The sequence below is a fragment of the Ascaphus truei genome, chromosome 3, assembly GCF_040206685.1.
Source record: "Ascaphus truei isolate aAscTru1 chromosome 3, aAscTru1.hap1, whole genome shotgun sequence".
NCBI lineage: Eukaryota > Metazoa > Chordata > Amphibia > Anura > Ascaphidae > Ascaphus > Ascaphus truei.
The window spans coordinates 314,334,901-314,356,602 of record NC_134485.1 but is presented as its reverse complement, the minus strand read 5'-3'; the positions used below and the strand labels follow the sequence as shown (position 1 = coordinate 314,356,602).

The following is a 21,702-nucleotide window of genomic DNA, read 5'->3' as shown; positions in this document are numbered from 1 at the left end:
TCACTGATTGGCATTTTATATTTTGATATGGTCCCCTGTACTGCTATAACTAGTGAAAGGCTGCAATATGTAGAGTTTCCTTCTGTTGTGGCAGGGAGACATTTGACATCATGATATCAAAAATCAGATCATTAAGAAAGCCCATTGCTCTCCAATGCATTACTGGCCCTTCCAGTACTGAGGGCATACACAAGTATCCATAGGTTATAAGGCAGAAAACAAAAGCTTTGCTTAGTTAAGTGGGTTTAAGCCAACTTCACGAAAAATACTTTATTAATATGTACAAGTGTGCACGCAAAACATGTAGCAAAGATGGCTCATATGCTGCACACCTCAATATATTAGAGAGAAATCATACTTGGTGTAAAGCTTTACAGTAAGTAGGGATAATGGGCAGACAAGGTTAGTAACATTCTCTTCTGCTGGCAGTTTTTATTCATCTATTTTATTAGCTTTGTTCCAATTGAGGGTGGCAGTCACCACCTAAACTAAGCATTCATAGTTTAATCACTTACTGATGAAATGTTAGTTGCTGCCAAAAATACAGCAAATCAAATTTAAGTTAAGGAGAGTCAGAAATGCACAGTCTATGAAATTACAATTGAGACAAAAATTGGCCTTGAAGGTGGCAGACAATGTTAACAAGAATGTTGTACATTTTGTTTGTAAACTTTATCTAGAAAAAAAAAAGAAACTATTGGAGCTACTGATATGTGTAATTCAAAAACATACAATCACAACATTGATACAACAAGTGCTCAATATAGCTTTTCATTGAAGAAGTTTCAAAACTAAACAATACCAAGGACGCACAGTTACTCACGATGTCCTGGTAGTAATAAGGATATGCATTTAGTTATATATGCATACTTGCATGTACAGTACAAGTATTCCACAATGCAAAGCTACAGCATATTGACTGCTTATTTTAAACGCTGCCAGTTACTCAGTAGCAGATATAATTCAAACTTCACCACTGCGCCTTTTACTTTTTTTCAGTATTGTGAAACTGTAAATAAAGTGCCTTCTAGGAATTTTCCAAAAGCCAACCAAACAAAGATTTGTTAATATCACTTGGTGACATTTGCAGGGTGTCATAGTATTGAAGAACAGCTTGTAAAAGATCACCGACTTTCCAGTCTCTCTCTCTTAGTCTTCTAGAAAGCTGTAAAAAAAAAGAAAAATCGTAAAGTCAAGAGAGCAATTACAGTTAACCAGACAGCAATGATACATTTGCTCTGCACATACTTAATTTAAGATCAGGCCAACACAGCAGATCGTCCTCGACAACAGGATCAGCGTTTTAGTTTTTGTTTATTTATTTGACAGGATAAAGATTTTAAGTAATGAACCCCTACAATCTAGTGGCCTGCGGTTTTCAAAAAGCTCATAAAAACTTTGACCACAATGGTAATACGTTTGCCACCACACCCAAATACTATACATGGAAACAGACATTATGCTTAATAAATTATGTGGATTTTTCCTATTACGGAATTTAGAGTGGTATGTCTGTTTCCACCTTCTATGAAAACATTTTCTTGTTTTTAGGAATTCACTTTTTTTTTACAATATATTTTCTTAAAATATCACTTAAAGCAAAATTGGGCAATTATAAGTCCATTATATATATTTATATAAAACTATTTTTGATCTACTATTTCCAGATGTGGGAAAATTAAGAGGCTATTTGCAAAAAACAAAACAATCCAGTCAAGTTCATTGGGTTGGTAAGGCCGCCAACTGACTCTCCTAAGAGAAGATATTCTTGTGTAGAGAATGAGATGATATGGCAGTAAGGTATAATATCTTGAAGTAAAGACTGCAGAAAGAAGACTTTAGAAGCAGGTAGACCAGGTGAAAAATGGAGAAAGTATGACTGAAATAAATTGGTCATGTAGTAGAAAGAGTAGAAGTTATATGTGGAATATGCATGCGATCTACAACTCTCACCCTCCCAAATCCCCAAGTAGTCGAGACCTCCGTCCTCCTGGGAGGACTTTAGGCAGCGGTGGTATCTGTTTGGGAGGGAGGAGACAAATATCCTATTTCAGCCTGCAGCCTATCAATCTTCTCCCAAAATTGAAATAAGTGCCTGCAACTGGGACAGTGCCTGAATTTCCAGAATGTCTCTCAGAAAACTACAGCTCTCGATCCATTGCAACGCACACTTAGAAAAGCAGCTGCACATGGAATAACCACTCATGGAAGGAGATATTTCCTTTTTGCAGATGACACAAAGGCCTGTAACAGGCTTGATACTCCAGTGGGGTCAACAACATTATTAATGATTTATGTCTATTAGAGCAGGGGTGCGCAAACTGGGGAGCGGCGAGCTCAGGGGAAATGCAAGGAAGTATTTATTCCTTGATGGAATGGGTGGTGAATTCATGGAGTAGCCTCCTAACAGAGGAGGCAGAGGATAATACCGTAAAGGAAATGAAAAAATAGTTTGGGATAAAACAAAACTAGTCTAGATGATAAAAGAATGCCAATGATTAAATAGAGTCGGAGGTTTTACAGCAGATCGGACAATGGGCAAAGTACGGGGATTCTGATCTGCCATCAAATTCTATGTAGCCTATGTGTGTAAAAAATCGCCAAAAGCAATTCTGTCATAAAAATGATGCACAGAAGAGTAACAAACTCATGTGTTTTAGTGCATCAGTGTATAAACCAGATATGGATTTGTGTGTGACAGATGCGTCACTTTTTCTTCACTAAGAATAAAAAAATGACACTGAGGGAGGAGTTCGAGGTTTGGAGATTGTTATTGTCACGCATATCCCAATATGTGTAAACAAAATGCAAGCATGCGTCTCTTTTTTGTGCCATAAATGTGTCAAAATTGTCAGTCAAGTTTAACTTGGCAAGTGGATTAAAGCAGCAGTCACCCCCTCCACCCCCTTGGAGACTAAGGGGCCTATACTATAAGTGTTCATAAGTCACTTATCGAGCACTTATCGGCCAAAATGCTTACTACTAGTAAGCCTCGATAAGTGGGCGATAAAGGAATAAATCGCCACATTTTTCAGCCGTCAAAAAAAAAAAAAGATCGCCGGGTGAGCGGCGATAAGCCAGGCAAGTTATCGGCAGGTTATGAAACTCGTGCAATTCTAGTAGCTGCGATTAGGTTATCAAGGCCTATCGCGATAAGTTTCTCCCAAAATCGTTACAACAGGAAAAGTTGGCGTGAGGCTGGTGAGAAACAGCTGAGAGGCGGCGAGACAGGACTTAGGGGGTGCATTGGATTGATGCCGGGAGTCTCCGGAGCTGATATCCATTGATATCAGCACCGGGGACCCCCGGCATGAATCCCATGCAATACAAATGCATTTACAGGCAACTTCATTACCTTAGCGTCAAACCACTAAAAGTAATGAAGGGGCTAACCCCCACCGCTACTCACCAAGTGCAAAATACCCCCCTTCACCCACCCCGCTAGCCACAATAAACACTAATACCACCTCTTCTACCCCCACATGATTGATATCAGAGGCCGTGGGTGGTCCCCGCCCGTGTCTGGGGGCTCTCGGGTGGTCCCCGCCCGTGTCTGGGGGCCCTTGGGTGGTCCCCGCTGGCCTGTGGTACCAATCCTGTGGCAAATAAAAAATGTGCAATACATTGAAATAAATACATCCCCCCTCCCCCCCAACACATGCAGTACAGTAATGGGCAAAATTATCCAGATATGGATAATACTGTAGCTCATTAAATGGCCCGGCGATTATTTTTATGAACGCTTATAGCATACTAAAAAACTATGTTTGCATGATTTTCCAGATGCATCATATTTATAAAGCTTGGAGATGCTACCTGCAGAGATACCGGCACCCCGTACAGAGGTATCTCGGGAATCAACAGGTCCCTGGAGCTGAAATCAACGCAGTTCAGCTCCGGAGACCCACTGCTTCCATTCTAGAACTAAAAAAATAGAAATAAACTGCAAATTGTTGTGCTGGTTTGGATGTTTTTCAAAAAAATAAATCTTCATACATAAACGCCCTGTGTTTGCGTGTTTAAAAATAAATGTTACAGTGTGAGTGTGAGGGGGTGACCAGGCCATCAATAAAGGTATTATGCCTGGCTGGTTACCTTTGATCCATATTTAGGGTTTTAGAGTGTCATCTCTTGCACCTGTCTGTCTCACATGAAATGCATAAGATTGTATAACAATAAAGAATGTGTGTGTTTTACCTTTCCAGGAGCGCTAACCAGTGGAGATTGAGAGGCTATGAGTTTCAAGGGGGGGTTTTGAGGTAAAAGTGTTGTCAGATTGTGTCTAGGTAGCCGGGGACCAGAGCTGCTGGCCACCCCAAAAAAGTATCCGGGAATCCGGTCAGATTCCCGGGGACAGATAGACACATCGCCCCGGTCAAAATCCTCCCTTGAAAACAGTTACGCGACTCACCGCCAGGTTTCCCTGCTTCAGCACAGACCAGAAAGGTAAAGGTGGGCATAGGGATATGAGTATTCCGGGTACAGTCAGTGGTCCCTAAGTTAGTGAAGGTCCCCCAGTATATGCCCAGGGTTCCCCAAACCAGTATACAAGTTCTGGGGGTTACTCCAACCATTGCGAGAGTTTTTATGAAACCTAAATCCTATTTCCAGTAAAGGAAGGCGATACAGCTCTGAGAATGAACCTAAGCGTTTCTTAGTTCTATCAGAGTTTGGTTTTTCTTAAGGGAATAAGCTACAGTTCTGGGAGTGAACCCAAGCGTCTTTTCATTCTACTTTGGGACTTAGAAGAAATATGGTGAAAAATATTTTCTGTTTCATAAATGTGTAATAGCCCAGAAGGCTATGAGGTCTAAGTCAGGTTTGCAGTGTCTGAGGGATATGGCTAGTGGGAATAAAAGTATAGAGTCCCATTCTACCCCTCATAACCAAAAGACTTAGACAGGATAAAAGTGTAAAAGTATATTTTATTAAACTGGTATGTTTAAAATGTATTATACTTGTGCACTGTAAAATAAGCTGGGACTTTCAAAGCTGGTATTCTGAATGAGCCAGATGGCTACCAAACTGTGGTGCCACTGTGTCTACTCAGGGTCCTGACTTGGAAGCCACAGATGCTGCCGGAGGTGTGAAGAACATTTGGGCAGGATGGCTAGGTGAAGTACGCACGTCCTGGGATCAATACAAGTCGTCCCGGCTTGACCTGGAGGCACCTAAGCCAGTGGGTGGCTTCTGCATGGCAAGTGGATAAGGTGGCAAACTCGCACATGCCCTTGTTTCATTCAGAAGATCCGCTTGCCCGGCTTCAGAAGACTGGCAAGCATGTGATTGGCTGGTTGTAAAGTTCCCACGCTGGGATTGGCTGTAGTATTTCGTGAATGAACTCCAAACTACTATAAGAAACCCGGCAGCCAACCCGGTGTTATGATTCTCTAAGGTTTGAGCTCCAAGACAGCAGCAGCAAATTTGAACTCACCAAAAGATGCTCTGGGAGAAATAGACGCGAGCCGGCTTCAGAAATTTCAAGGCAAGAAATTTTCTAAGTCCCACTTTTCGGGGCAAAGTTCTGAGAAGAGAACGTAGCGGTCGCGGCTGGAACTTCAAGCCGAAAAGAGTACCAGGACATTTGGTGCTATCTCCCGGTCAAGGGATTTCGGTGTCTCCAGAGCGGATACAGTGGTGGCGTCAGGAACTTCATGCCGATTTGAGTTCCAGGACTTTTCGGGCTAAGTCCCAGTCAACTTCAAACTTTGTTTTATGGACTGTAGAAGCTAGGAAAGTCTAGTTTTCCCCCCAGACCCCCAGTAAGTGTGTCTCTCTCTCTTGTATTTTGTAATCCACTGTGTGTGTACGTCTGTTTCAATGGAATAAATGACAATTTGTTTTATCATTAGGTTTTGCTCAGTGATATGATCCCGGTCGGTATAAAGGTGTAAATGCCTGGTCTCACGTGACAAACAGACCCTCAGCAACAGCCTGATTGCAAGGGCTTTATGAGTTAGAAGGGAATATGAACGTTTATAGTACAACAGTGGAGAAGTGTTTAAACATGCACAAGTTCAATAAACACAAATTACAGAAACATTTAAATGTAAGATTGACAAAGCTCAACAGACACTAGAGGACAAAAAGGAGGATTTCCAACCCTTTTGTAGTCTGCAGAGTATGCAAGAGCAGTAGAAGAGTATCAGTTGATGACGAAGCTAGGGTTTTAGGTATCGAATGTTAACAGTAGATTTGGGAATTTACTGTCTTACACTATACAGCCAACATCCAAGAGCCTCATTTGTAGACTCATGAACGGTTGCTGTAGGTCTCAACAATGGTAACAGTTACAAGTGCAAATTTGGGTGAATCTTTCACAATCCATTTGTATTATTTCTCTAGCTTTTTTCACCTCTCCCCTTGTGTATTTAATAATACGTGAAATCTTACTAATCAGGCACAGCTCCCGATATTTAGTTATTAACTAGTTGGAATAGTGTCATAAAAGAGCAACAAAACTGAATGGACCTTAATGTGGCTCATTTGATTTTACATTAGCACACTTGATACCATAACAAATTATCCGTTGTATGCGTTTTGGTGTATTTTTAGGATGTCTGTAAGCCAGGGGTTCTCAACTCCAGTCCTCAACCAGGTTTTCCCTGCTTCAGCATGGGTGTCTCCATCAGTGGCTCCCTGCTTCAGCACAGGTAATGGGAGCAAAAACCCCAGCGATGCAACTAAGATGATAGTCTATACAATATAAAAAATGAAAGTTCATCTCTGAGTGTAAAGAAAAATATACATGCTGTCCCAGACAGTGTCTATAAACCCGAATAAATTGTCCCACGGAGTCAGTAATTGTTACTGATATCATGAAGCCATTATATAACCTGATGGGTGTTTTGGAAACCACAATGGAAGCAGGCTCACAAGCCTAAATGTTTAGGAGCATATTGTGCGAGTCTGCAGTTGTGTAAAGCAATGAAGCCCAATATGATAAAAGTCCGTGGTGGAGTGAGTGTAAAAGCTGAATAAATTACTCCGTTCCGTGGGTCGTCGGGGGCTGTCGGCGTGCTCCTGTCGGGGAGAAAATCGGTAGAGAGGCATAGTTGTGAGGCGGTGCAGCTGCTGTAGGGGAAAAAAATGTAAAACCGGACTGCCGTCGGATGAAGTACAACAAAAGATTTATTGGCACATGAATACAGCGAGTGATGAACCTCTTACGCGTTTCACGCAGGTGCCTGTGCTTTGATAAAGGGCAGTCATCCGCGTGAAATGCATTAGAGAATCATCCTTCGCTATATTCATGTGCCAATAAATCTTTTGTTGTACTTCATCCGACGGCAGTCCGGTTTTACATTTTTTTCCCTACGGCAGCAGCACCGCCTCACAACCAAGCCTCACTCCCTGCTTCAGCACAGATGTCTCAAAGTCAAAGACTGAGCCACATTTTCTGAAGCAGGGATATCCTTAAAACCTTACCTGTTGGGGAAACTTGAGGACTGGAGTCTGTAAGCAGTTATGGCTGTGCTCCGAAGTGGTCAACATTCTGCATTTTTAACACGTGCAGCAGTAAACATTTTAGCAATACAGGAAAAACACTCACAGCCAATAGCTCTTTTCTGGCAGTCTCTGGAAAGTACAGGTCAGATATGTCAGACTCTGAGGCAACAATCCATTGTAATGTTGTCCTCAATTGTGAATCAACAGTAGATGGTCCAACGTCAATATTTCTGATCAGTAATATCTTGCTATGCGGCCTAATGGCTGAACGGAAAAAAAAAAAAGTGGTTATTATGCATTCAACTATAAAACCAACTCTTAATGATTTCTTATACTACAAGCTTTATTTTTTTTCCTATTTTCTCATCTCTGTACTCCCACTGTGAGATGTTTAGAAATTGAATGGCACTGTTAGTAGGTAAAGGTTTGGGCTTACTTGTCAAACCAACAAGAAATTATTTCTACCATCTAGTTTCAGAAACTATTAATACCTGTAGATGCAAAACTTTAAGCCTGGTTTAAATTAGATCGCAATACCTAGTTTCCTGAATGACACTATAGGACATGTGATATGCTTCCTATGTCACAACAGAATGCATTGTTGTGCGAAAGAGAGACAGTGCTGATCGGAACTACCGCACAGAACCTCCCATTTACTTAAAGCAGCAATTCCCCCTACCTGGTTTCATTTGTTTACTCCCACTTTTTTTTTTTCAAGATGGGAAGCAGGGTGTCTTCCTGAGCTGAACCATGGTATATTCAGCTCCGGGGTCCTGCTGAATCCCAGCATAAGTTACTGGTAAAGCTACAGGGTTTCAACCGTTCTCCGAGGGAAACAAAATGGTTGCAAAATCTTGAGCCAATTGGAAGCCTTAAAGTCATCTGTTGCAGCAACCTATTGAACAACTATTTAAAACCAGGAAGAAATACCATGGGGGTCTCCGGCACTGAAAATAGCAGGATTCAGATCCGGGGGACCCCCGCTTCCCATTCTGCAAATAAAGACAAGGCGGAGGGTTGTTGGAGGGGATTGCTGCTTAAAAATGGGAGGTTCCGTGAAGTAGGGACCAACCCACTATCTCGTTAACCCTTTCAGGGGCCCAGGATGTAGTCACTACATTATGCTCAAAGGGCTTGTTTTTCGTGGTTAGATCGGGTCCTGCGCTCCCATTCGGCGCAAGACGCTATCTGCCCAGTGAGGAAACGACTGTGGATCCCTCCTCTTCCGTTTTCGCCAAAATGGCCGCCACACTGCGCCGGCGTAGTCAGCCCACTCCACCACCCCTCCGGCCCTCAAATGGTTAATGAAAAGCCCATAAAATCTCTCAGTGCACACTTCCTCATCACAAAGCCTGAAAAAAAGCCTTTGCAGATACATGCTACATGCTAAACCTGAACATATGAACAAAACCCCCAAAACAAGACGATTCACAAACTTTTAAACATAGTTTATATATTCCAATATGGGAATCACTGGTATACACTGATAAGTGTGCTTTTCTAACAATGTTTTAAAGACTGCCCATTTACCTTCCATATTTTTCCCTGCAAAAACATCATCCCAATGTATTCATTGTAGAATATTCCTCAGTTTATTAAAATTTGCCTTTCTAAAATGTTAAGTCTTTGTTGCACCCATGTAATACTGTATGGTTTTTGATCATTTATATCAAACTAGCTGAGAGACCCGGCATTGCCCGGGATGTGAACCCTGAATAATATGTGTTAATGTTGTATAATAATGTGTAGTGAAAATTTGTAATTTCATGTAAATGTTATGTAATCTTTTTCCAAAGTGTGTTTGTAAACCAACAACAGTACAAAGAACATGTATCTGAGCCCAATTTTCCAAAGTGTATGTTACTTGTTACGCTGTGGAGCGTGTGGGCGTGTGGAGCGTGCTGACCGTGGGAGCGGGCGGCGAGTGCGCGCGTGGGGTGATGTGTGTTTGGTTGCTTGCTGTGTGTGTGGATGTTGGAGAGTTTTGTGTAGGTGAGTGACTGTTGGGTGATTGTAGTGTGGTTGTGTGTGAGTGGTGGGTGGGTGTGTGTGAGTTGTATGTGAGTGGTGGGTGGGGGTGTGAGTGGTGGGTGGATGAGGGTGTGAGGGGTGGGTGCGTGGGGGGGTGTGTGATTGAGTTGTGGGTGTCAGTGGTGGGTGTGTTTGTGCGAGTGGTGGGTGGCTGTTGTGTGGGGGGTGGTTGTGTGAGTGTTGTGTGTCTGGGTGGTGTGTGTGTGTGTGTGTGGATGTTGTAGTGTTGTTTGTGTGGTTGGTGGAGTGTGTGTTTGTGAGTGTTGTGTGTGGGTGTGCTGACTGTTGTTTGTGCAAGAAATGACACAGACGACTCAATTTGCATTGTGTTCCGAATATTTTTTATTTCAACGAAGAGCTGAGTGACTGTGACGTGTGTGAGGCGTGTGGCGTGTGGCGTGTGTGAGGCGTGTGGCGTGTGTGAGGCTCGTGGCGTGTGTGAGGGCGTGTGGCGTGTGTGAGGGCGTGTGGCATGTGTGAGGCCGCGTGGCGTGTGTGAGAGCGTGTGTGAGGGCGTGGGTGAGGGCGTGTGCGGTGTGGCTGTGGGCGTCCGGCATGGCTGAGGGCGTGCGGCGTGGCTGAAGGCGTGGGGCGTGGCTGAAGGCGTGGGGCGTGGCTGAGGGCGTGCAGCGGGGCTGAGGGCGTGCGGCGAGTGAGTGTGGTTGACTGTTGTGTGTGTGTTTCTGTCTAAGTGACGCTGTGAGCAGACATGTGGCAGGACGTGTTGAATGGAATCAGTGCTATCTTGTATTGTGAAGCACTGATGTGGCAGTACGGTGAAGGTGAGGTGTGGCCCCTGGAGGGGTGTTGTTGCGGCCTACGGGAGTGGTTGTTGTGTTTGCGGGCTAGGGGTGGGTTTGTGGGGTACGTGATGGTTTTTGGGGGGTTGCGGGCTACGGGAGGGGTTGCGTGCTACGGGAGTTGTTTTGGGGGGGGTTGCGGTCTACGGTAGGTGTTCCGGCTGACGGGAGGGGTTGTGGGGGAGGGGGGTTGCAGGCTACGGGAGGTGTTTCGGCTGACGGGAGGGGTTGTGGGGGGGAGTTTGCGGGCTACGGGAGGGGTTGCGTGCTACGGGAGGTGTTTTTGGGGGGTTGCGGCCTACGGGAGGTGTTTCGGCTGACGGGAGGGGTTGTGGAGGGGGGGCTTTGCGGCCTACGGGAGGTGTTTTGGCTGACGGGAGGGGTTGTGGAGGGGGGGGCTTTGCGGGCTACGGGAGGTGTTTCGGCTGACGGGAGTGGTTGCGCGGCACGGGAGTGGTTGTGGTGTGTTGCGGTCTACGGGAGGCTGTTGGGGGGAAGGGGGGGTGTTTGCGGGCTAGGTGATGGGAATGTTGCTGCCTCCGGATGCGACGCGTCTTACGGGAGGGTTTGCGTCTTACGGGAGGGTTTGCGTCTTACGGGAGTGGTTGCGGGCTACGGGAGGCTTTGGGGGGGTGTGGGGTTGCGGGCTAGGTGAGGGGAATGTTGTTGGGGTGTTGCTGGCTCTGGATGCGGCCTCCGTAGGAGGGACGGTGTTGCTGAGATGCGGGCGTTGTCCGGTAGTGATGAGGTTCTGTGGCGGTGAAAGTGAGTAGCAGAGAGTGTCTCGTGTTTTGGCGGTGAACGTGCGGTCCGGCATGGTTGTGTTAAGGTGACGGGGAGGGTGGTGGCAGGGTAGGCAGGAGTGTGTGCGTTTTGTAGAGGGTCTGCGGTACCGGGAGAGGTGTTGCGTGCGGTCGTGGTCTGCATTGGTGGGTAAGGGGGGGGGGTGTTTAAGAGGCGCTGGCCGTCGGTGTGCGCTCCGTGAGCGTGAGGTGTGTGGAGGTGGTATTCAGGCCGGTGTTTGTGGGTAAGCGGTGATCGTGCACTGTTGTCTGCAGGTTTGAAGTGAGTCCGCGCGGGTTGAAGGGGAGGGGTGCTGGCAGTCATGAGTGTGTGTGTGGGACGGAGAGGGTCTGCGGTAGCGGACCTGCGTTCCCGTGAGGGCGTGCGCTCCTGATGGGTGAGGTTGGGGAGTGTTGCGGGCATGGTGTTGTGTGTGTGTGTGTCAAGTGTTGTAAATGGCAAGAGTCTGTACCTGATTCCGCAGTTCTTTTGGTGGTAGCAGCCGGTGAGGGTTTTGTGAGTTGAGAGGTGAGAGCTGTGAAGCGTCGTCTCCCAGAGCAGTGAGGGTTAGGTGCTGTGAAGCGTTCCCAAATCTCCCAGAGCAGTGAGGGTTAGGTGCTGTGCAAATCTCCCAGAGCAGTGAGGGTTAGGTGCTGTGAAGCGTTCCCAAACCTCAGTGAGGGCTGGGAGAGTGTGGCAGTGGAGTAGGTGTGTTGTCCGCAGGCCAATGAGAGGTGTGCGGGGGCGGGAGGGCCAAGGGAGCAATCTCATTGGCCTGAGGCGGAGTGACGGGCCCAAGGTCCAATGTGATTGCCCCTAGACACAGTGAAATACAATGGTTTCAAAAATATAGATATAGATAGATGAGATGATGTTATGATCACTGTTTCCCAAATGTTCCCGGACGTGAATACGTTATTACTTCTGCATTGTTTGATATCACCAAATCTAGTAATGTCCCTCTCCTGGTTGGTTCCTCCATAATTTGGGTCATGCAATTGTGTTTTAACACCTCCAAAAACCTGTTTCCTTTCGTTATAATGTTAATTTCAGTGCCCCCGTCTATGTCTGGATAATTTAAAATCACCCATCACGCAAACATGACCTAGTTTTGATGCCTTCTCTATTTGCAAAAGTTTTTTGGCTTCCTCTATCTCAGACATTTGTTGGTTTATAGCATATCCCTACAAATATTTCCTGTGTATTTTTTCCTCCACTGCTAAGGTCTATCCACAAGATTTCTACAATCTAGTATTCAAACTAGTAGTATCAGGTTTAGATTTCTCAGGCTCTGTGCAAAGATGTCCCAAACTGAAGAATGAAAAATGTATTTTGTTACGTAATGTAAAAGTACTGTTGCATTTTACTCAATATTTGGATAAATTAGTTCTTCGAATACGTATGCGAGTTTCAACCTCACTGGCGGAAGTGGGGGGGAGGGGGGTGGGAAGAAATCTCTCCCCATCAACTCTTGGATAGCAGTTGGTGAAAACTTTTTTGTGGCAAGGATCGATAGCTTATACAGTGCCTGGGAAAGACTGCTACCCGGGGCTCAAAGTTACTCATGGTACACCAATCTTAAAGTTTTTAACTCCATAATCTCGCTGAATGTGGGTCTGTACAGCATTTATTTATACCTCAAGTACGAATGTTAACATATATAACAATCAAATTATTACCTTCTGCGGTTACTTTTGGATCTTCATTTTTTTCTTCTGCACTGTCACTATGTTTCAACAAAAAAAAAGTGGATTTTAGTCACAGAAAAATTAAGGAAGAGTAAAAGAAGCGGAAAAACAAAACAAAACATTGATGACCTATAAAGACATGTTTATAACATGCAGGATTTCACAGAGAAAGGAGGAAAGTACACACAAATAAGTAAATGATTTGCTTCCAACAGTATTTTCCTATATTGACTCACGACTGGCTTGTAGCATTGAAATAGATGGTATCCAAGAGATCAATAGGTCAATGAAATATGCCTTTGTATCACACACAGATTATTGTACAAACCATGCAGGTTATTTTTTTTTTAATCTACATGGTTGAGGATTAGAGATCACTGGTGGGCATAGGTGGCAAGGGGGGCTAAAGATGCTTAGCTATCATTTGTGAGTGTGTTTCCCATGATTCCGCTCCTTGGATGACAGTGTCTACTCCAAAGTCTTAAATAACAGTGTTGTTTTTCCTACTTCAAAACGTACTCAAATGAAAAGATTGAAGAGAAAAAAAATTCCCACTTAACAAGGCCAAAAACACCTTCAGATTAACTCAAATTTACATACAGCCTGATAGTTCTTTTGAATGATCCCGATTCTCAGTGCCACGATCAAGAATATTATCACTATGGAGTGATCATCTTTCTAGACTGGTTCATATCTGTCCATGCTTAGAAAGTGTGGGTAATTGTAAGACATGAGAATACAAATGTCATGAAAAACAAGACCATAATTTGAAATTGGTTAAAAAAAAAAATGTATGTTAAATCAGAAAGAAATATACTTATGGAAGCAAAAGTTTACTTTATGTAAAATAAAAAGGTTCTGAATAGAAAAAGGCCAAACATGCATAATCATAAATCACACCAGAAGAAGATTCTTTATACCAATTCCATTGTAAATGATAAATGAAATGTCATTCATGTTGATAATGATTACATGGCTGATCCATAACCTATGTGCATGCATTATTACCAAAGGGCCCAGTAGCTAGACCAACCTGTCTGATGGTGGAAAGGATATATTCTCCTCGTACATGTCTCCTTCTAAACCAAGACTGCTCCAGCTACTGCTGTTACCATTACTACCAGGAGAAGACAATATTGCTAAACATCTGAAGAACTTGAAATTACATTTTTTTTTTAAATGCTAGAAACATTACTATTAAAGACCAACTGCTTATATTATTTAATGTGTCATCTTGTCAGATTTCAGGTGCTTGACAAAAAAAGTAATTCAAGTGATGTTTTTAGCAGTGATCTGTGGCTCTTGGGAGTCGGGACTTCAAATACTAAGTTAGGCCCAAAACCTGCACGAGAGTGGTGTCATGGGTAATCATTTTCATCTCATGTGTTTGCTGGGGGCTGATGCTCTATGTTGATATGTATAGTCTATATTTCCTCCCTTTGCTTGATGTTAATCATTTACTTGCTGCACTTTCCCCCACTGTCTGAACTTTATTTCCCCAGATTGTAATTTTGTAAAGTGTTGCATACACTGCTGACCTGACGGTGTAGAAATATAATGATACATACATTTCAGAAATTAATCATTAACCAGCCTATGAGCGAGACAACAGTTTTTTTTGATGTATTTTTATTGCAAGCAATTAGGGTTCTGTAATCAACGGCTGCGTTTATGCGAGTGTCCCAGTTTTGAACAACTGTGTGACTCAAATTCTAATTCACACAATTGTATCTGTTGCTAATCTGTTCAAGCAAGCTCAGAAACGAGTATATTACATGCAGAGAAGATTAAACACTTGTGCAGAAAAATACATACAGCATCTACTTTGTTTTAATTGTCACCTTTGAGACCTGGGGCAGTTTGTGGATTCCCTTGTGGCTCATATATTTTGTGCATACTACTAATGTTGATGGAATAGGATATTAAAATGGTGTATTCTTGTGGAAAGTAGAGGAAAATCTTGCAAGGAGAAATGCTAAAACCAAAGGCCAGCAGAAATATTTTTCTTGCATGCAAATTTTCCTGATAATGGTCTAGCTCAGTGTTTCCTAACCGGGGTTCTATGGCACCCTGGGGTTCCGTGAGAGGATCAAAAGGGTGCTGCGGGATTACATTGATCACCCAGAGCAGGGCAGTTTCCTCTATCCTGATTGGCTTCATTACCCAGCAGCAGCCAATCAGGAGGTGGTGTCAGGAGCCTGCGGGGTGCAGCCAAGCAAAGAAGGAAGCAGCATGGGCAGTAGAGAGGTGAGGGTGCAAGTGTGTTTTCTGCGACTCCCCCTGACCCCCTTCTGCCCCCCTCTGACTCCCGTCTGTCCCTCCCCTGCCCCCTATCTCCGGTGACAGTCTCCCTGTTTTCTGTGACCCTGTCCTATTGTAGGGGTGTCTAAGCAACTCAGCACTGTGGTTAGGGGTATACCGAGAGAAAACAGGTTGAAATCCACTGGTCTAGAACTGAAAAAGTAAGGCATCCTACAATTGCAATACATTTTCCCAGCTACGTTCAATATACCTGGTATTGACTTATGCAATCATATTGGAACACAAACCGCTTACTGAAATGTAAATGGTGAAATTATAAATTTGGAGAATCTCTGGTTATAATCTTTGCAATAAGAAAAAAGAAAAATGGATTTTCTTTAATGCCATTTATCCTGTGTTAGATAGTGCCAAGTTCATTAATCCAGAAATCACTTCACTGATGGAATTATTCAGTGGATGGTAGCCCAATAGTTTGCAGGCTGTTAATAAGTATGATATAGTGTTCAATGTACCTGTCACTGAGGTGAAGAAAGCTGCTGCTCTCATCGTGGTGTTCGTCTTCAAAACTCAAGTTGGACCAGCTGCCTGTGCTGTCATCACCAACACTGACGCTTGTCTGCTGACTGGTAACAGAGTCAGCTGACTGAAACCCATCTCTCCCATTAGAACTAAACAAAAAACATGGAACAGATTTTGAGCATGGCGTGTGATACATCAAGTGCAGTAGTAGGGTACAGAATAGCAGCCTGCCAACTCCCAATCAAATGGTAGTTCCCTAGATTTCCGTAATGTCCGGCAAGAAATGTCACTGAGCTCACTACGTCAACCATGAGCGCAACTGTCATTTCCTCCTGTCCAGATAGACTTGGCGGTGTATATATACAATATTCATACACACAATGGCTGTATAAATATACTCCCAGTGCATGACTTTACACTGCAGTATTTCTCTCTTAATAATAATAAAAACATAAAATTAAGAGAAATATTTCATATTTAAATGTGGGAGTTCCAAAAAATGCCTTTGGGGCAAAAGTGTAGTAGAACTGCCTGACATAACTGGGAGGCCATGCAAATACATATACATATAAACACTATATATATATATATATATATATATATATATATATATATATATATATATATATATATATATATATATATATACACACATACACAGTGTTCGACAAACCTATACATTTGCTCGCCCCGGGTGGATTTAACCCCCGGGCGAGTAAATATTGGCCCAAGCAGCACACGTTTGGTACTAGGTGGCGAGTAGATTTTTTTTGTGTGGCGGGTAGATTTTTTGGTGATTTGTCAACCACTGCATATACATATATATTTTTTTTTTTAAACGTCACGCCATGCTGTAGCTATACCAAAGTATAACATAAAAGTCTGAGAATTTTTTTTAATTCCTACATAAATTGTACGTATAATTTATGTGATGTTTGGATTACTCTTGATCAGCTCCAACAAGTAACAGAGAACTAGAATGTAATGTACAATGTTTACATATACTGTGTAACTTTGCACACCGAGAATAGTATAGGGCACCATCTGTATCCTAGTTGCAAACATTATGTAATGTGATAGCTTATGATATGCTGTGTTAAACTAAGAAAAGAAAAAAAATGGATACTACACTAGACTTTCAAAAAAGTAAATATATAAAACACATACGTGCATGTGTGTGCGTGAGTGAGCGTGGTTTACTCTTACCTCATGTTAACAACATGGCCAATAGTCTTCATAGTGGACATCATTATCCCTGTGGTAAGGCTTTCTGCAAAGCTGATCCCATCATGTCCAATGCCGCTGTCAGCTGCCAAACTCGTGTTGCTTAATTCACGCTCTGCTTTCTCAATAGCAGCGCTAACTATTTTCTCTGCAAATATTGCTCTTTTATCACGATCAATGTGTATTTTAGGCACATTTAGATGAAAACGCCTTGATTTCTGACAAGCGTTGTTGTGTTTAGACTTAGAAGGTTGCTGTATTTTTCTGGAGGCTTCCTGTCCCAACAAGGAATGACATGAAGACAAGGGGTAACATTGTTGTTCTTTTGCACTACAATGTCCACAAGCTGTACCATATGAAGGTACAAGTTTTCCAGCATATGGAATTTTATCCAAATGTTTTCTATTTTCCACAGCTTGCAGTCTTGCAGTCTCCATTCCAATTTCTAAGGTGTTGTCAACAACCTTGCATGCATATTGCTCAATAGTTTGAATAATACTCTCACTAAAACCATTCTCATTTAGACTGCCGGTGCTGTGGTATAATTTGCGATTCTGTGAAATAGGAAGAAGCGTTTTGGAAAATGATGTTTTAACAAGGTCACCAGTAACATCATCTATTTTGGATTTTGTATAGAGACAAGAATCGGTCAGAGATTTTGGAAGAGAAGCAGCAGACATCTTTAACTTTCTCCTTACATCACACGTTATGGTGTGTGCAAGAGTTTCCGCAAAATGAAGTAGTCCGATGAATTCCGGCCTTTGTACGTTTTTCCCATTTATGAAAGGTTCCTCACCATAAGAATGATGACCAACGCTACCTCTGTTCGGCTTTTCTTGGTGGTGGGTTCTGCTCAGAAGTCTTAGTATTTCCTGTGTACTATTTGCTTCCGAGTGCCTTCTAGGTACAATTCTCCTATTACGTTTTAGTTTCATGTTTTTGGAAGCTTGCTGTAGACCAAACTTGATAGCACTATAAGCTAGTCTGCTGGCATACTGATCCATGATCAACTCACGGTTCCCTCCTTCCTTTTTTAGTACACGTATAATGTGATCTGCATATTCCTCTGTCACACTTTCACAGCTTGGATATTTTGAGGTCAAACCAGCACCAAAGTTATTTTGAGGCAAAGAGAGAGTGCAAGGATCAACTTCTTTATACGTCATACATGTATATGTACACCCTCTCTCTTTTGGTCTACAATCTTTGTCACGTTTTCTAAAGTAACGGCAATCAACATCACAATTGAATTTCTTCATTAGTGTGTACTGCCTCTTGCTTAATGCTTTCTTTGCATCATCAATAATTTCACCAGAAATTCCGCCTGCATATATGCACAATGTCTCTAAAGTTTCTTCAGTAATATTTCTCATGTATGCAGGATGTCCCCATTTATCACTTAAGACACTTAACAGTGACTTGTTTTTAACAGTTGCTACTGGGGCCGATTCATCATCTAAACAATAAGCAGCAATTTCAGTGGACATGGATATGATTTGACTGGATAAATAATCTGCATATCGGAAAGTTTCTTCAGAAACCTCAACGTCTTCATAATTGTCGTCGCTGCTGGTGCTTTCAACTTCTTCTGATAGTGACCTCATGAGTTTCAGCATGAAATCATCTTTCCTACTAGAGTCATTTTCTAAAACAGACAGATGTGGTGTAGAGGGTGGGGTGGCTGGAGAAAACTCTTTTGCCAACTGTCCTTTGAGCTTCTTGCTTAGCTTTTTCAGGCTTCGGTCAGGGCTTATTTTATATGATGCCAGAGGAGTGGGGGGTGGTGTACCAGGCAGTGAAATGAAATTTGCATCTCTTTGACTTGTTTTATCTTCAAAAAAGAAATCATCGCCACAACTACACATTACAGAGGAAAAACTATTGATGTGTGAAAGACAGCTCTGCAGACCAAACATGGATGAAACTGGAAGATCAGTATTATGAATATTTATTTTTGAAGACATTCCCTCTGAACTCATTTTGTTAAATGAAACATTTGAATTTAGCATAGACGTGCTACAGGAATGTTTATCTACAACTGTGCCCTCATTTTCTTGGGTATACGGTTTTGCAACTAAGAGTGAGCACTGGGGAAGGTGTTCCTGGGATGGGGGGCATTTGGAAATCATTAGCTGCTGCTCCGTAGCTTTTGGTGAACAATTTAGCATTTCAGAGTCCTGTGTCATGCATTTATTTTGATCAATGGCAGGAATTGCCAAGTCAATGTTGGGTGTAGTTGCCTCACATTTGTTTAAAAGCACGCGTGTAGTTTCATCTACAGAATGTTGCAATATACACTTGGCCAAATCATCTGCAAAATTATTGCTCGATGTTTCCCCCTCCAAGATCAGATGTTGAGAAGGAATTTCAACAACTTTCTTTGTTAACAATTCAGAATCATCTTCTACAGTTCTCGCCAGTTTGGACGATGTAACTTCATACGCTTCATTGACAATCATGTCCACCATCGTTACAGAGAAAGTTTTCGGTCCCTTCAGTTCTCTCGTCTCCGAATCTTTATTTCCTTCTTGCGCTCTTTGGCTTTTATCACCACTGCTTCCAGAAGCAGGCAATACATTTTTATCGGCTGCTATTTCGTCTGTCTTTTTGGGGGAGAGGTTTGATTTTTCGACAGTATTTATATACACATCACTGACTGAAATTTGCGTTCTTTCATTAACAGTAAAAATATCATTTAAAATGTGTTGCTGGCTAAGGGCTTTGGCAGCAACAGGTACCGGAATAGAACTTACAAGGCCAGATGTAAAGAACAAGGCATGCTGTACGGTGTAGTCCTTATCTGACTCCGGTCCAGTAGTCAGTGGTACTTGTAATCTATCAGGTAAGTTGGGGAAAGTCATAGATGTTTGTGTTGATTGCATCATACCTTCTGAGCTTCCGTACTTTAGGTTGTCCATGGAAACACTGATTGCTGCTTGAGTGGTAAAAGTTACATTTACCTGGGATAGCTCAATAAATGCTTCCTGAATCACAGATTCTGATAAATCTTTAGCGTAAGAACTTACTACTACATTATCATAATCAAAAGACCGCAATGATGCCACCGTTGGGGTAGGCGGATGTGAAAACTGGCATACTTCCATAATACCTTCAAAAACAAGCTCCTCAGCCAAGTCTGCAGCAAAGCGGGTAACTGCATTGGTAAACATCTGCTTCTTTATAAACCTGAGTTCCTGTAGAGCACTTGTAATGACTTCACTCACCATGAGGTTTGCTAGACTATTAATAGCTCGTTTTTTTATTGAAAATGCTTGCCTCCTTCCAATTTCATAAAAAGCCATTTGAAACACATATGAAGTTAACCTAGCAGCTAAATGACACAGTGCAGTCGTACAAGTTGAAACTCCCTTTTGCAGGTCTTTAAACGCACTGCCAAAACTTTTTTCAACCAGTTCTGTGGCAAATTTTTGAATACCAACCTTAACAGATTTTTGCTTTGATTTCTGTTTCAGCTCTGACTCTTTGTTGTAGGATTTGCGTTTAAGTTTCGTAGTTTTCTCCAGCCCTTTTTTTGATACACCTAAGTTAATGGAAGGTTTAGAATTCAATACAGAGTCAAACAGTTCAATGCATACACGGTTTGCATAATCACTGTAAGCAGTGGAAGATTGGTCTTTCCTTGAAGTAACATTTTCATTACCATCCAAGTGGTAAAAGGCCTCTGCAGGCGAGGCAATGCCAAGAGGGCTAAAAGCAGATGATCTAATGGGACTAAATAGAGTACCAGTATCCTCTGCAGAGGTCTTCACTGGTCGGGGGGAATCTGGTACATCACATATGCTACTGTATGGAGATTCTGGCTTACGAGGGGTTGGCTTTCTTATATTGGCTGGCAGTGTAGGGGCATCAAACTTAAACTTTTGAGGATTCATAGAGACAGTAATAAGATGGTTTTGGGCACAATTTCTCTTTTTAGGTGGACAAGCAAGAATGGCTTTCGGATGAAGTTTATAGTTGTTTTCTAGAAATAGTTCTGGATCATCAAAGCGATCAAAGCTATCAAAAAATTCACTTAGTTCGGAATCTGAGTCTTCAATACCATCTTTCACAACAGGAATTTTTGGCAGGTTAAGTTTTGCTCTCAAGCTTTTTTGATATCCTTCCTCATCTAGGAAAATAATAGGACTTGGACTTGAGCAATCAGATTCAGAGGACTCCGCAGGGGAGGAGGAGAGTATTGTTTTGTCTTGGCCTGAACAATGCCTTTGCCTCCAGGGATCACATATAGAGGTTGTGACCGTATTTTTGACAGAAGTTAAGTCTTGAAATCCCATGAAGCCCATTAATGTTGCAGATTTTATAGATGATCTCCGGCGCACAGAGCTAAAAATGATTTTTGACCCACTGATGTCTAAGCAATGAGCAGGTTGCGTTTGAGAAGCTACATCACGTTGATTTCTCATTATTCCACATCTTATTTCTGAAAAATAAATTAAAAAAACATTTATGGTACAAATATATTTTAAATGTTTTAAAAACAAGACTCAATTTTCATCTTCACTACCTACAGTACTAAGCTTAGCATATTCTATAGGTTTGTAATGACAAACATAGGGGCCTATTTAGTACGGTCAGTTACTGGTTGGAGCACCCGATCATACATGGGAGTTACCGCAAGATAGGGTGCGTTAACCTGTAATGGCCTTCATAAATAACCCCTACAGTCTTAATAGCTTGATCATTATCATCACAATAACATACAATAAGACAGAATGCCCCCTGGCCAAATACTCTCTAACGGATCAACTAATTGTAACTGATGAGTGGGCAAGCCTCAATCTGCTAATTTTTTGAACATCTTAAAAACAGTGCTAAAAAAAACTCTACTTTTCTTCACTAATCAACACGCACTGACTCTTCTCTGTCAATGACTCAGATCGCCATCTGTTACCTGTTTTTCTTTTCTCCATTTCACCTCAGGACTT

The 21,702-nt window shown here is 42.4% G+C and overlaps 1 protein-coding gene across 6 annotated transcripts in view; it reads right to left on the bottom strand.

Moving 5' to 3' along the window:
• Positions 1-226: 226 nt before the first annotated feature.
• Positions 227-21,702, bottom strand: part of AKAP11 (A-kinase anchoring protein 11) — a 59,269-nt gene continuing 37,793 nt past the window's right edge. For 5 of the 6 annotated variants that reach the window (XM_075591077.1, XM_075591075.1, XM_075591076.1 and 2 more), the window contains 6 exons: positions 16,739-21,197; positions 15,526-15,681; positions 13,785-13,868; positions 12,743-12,789; positions 7,553-7,713; positions 227-1,165 (listed from right to left, as the gene is read on the bottom strand). In XM_075591077.1, coding sequence (XP_075447192.1) covers positions 1,028-1,165; positions 7,553-7,713; positions 12,743-12,789; positions 13,785-13,868; positions 15,526-15,681; positions 16,739-21,197 — 5,045 coding nt within the window. In that variant the 3' untranslated portion in view covers positions 227-1,027. The remainder of the gene's footprint in view (positions 1,166-7,552; positions 7,714-12,742; positions 12,790-13,784; positions 13,869-15,525; positions 15,682-16,738; positions 21,198-21,702) is intronic. The other variant, XM_075591078.1, reaches the window with a different exon arrangement.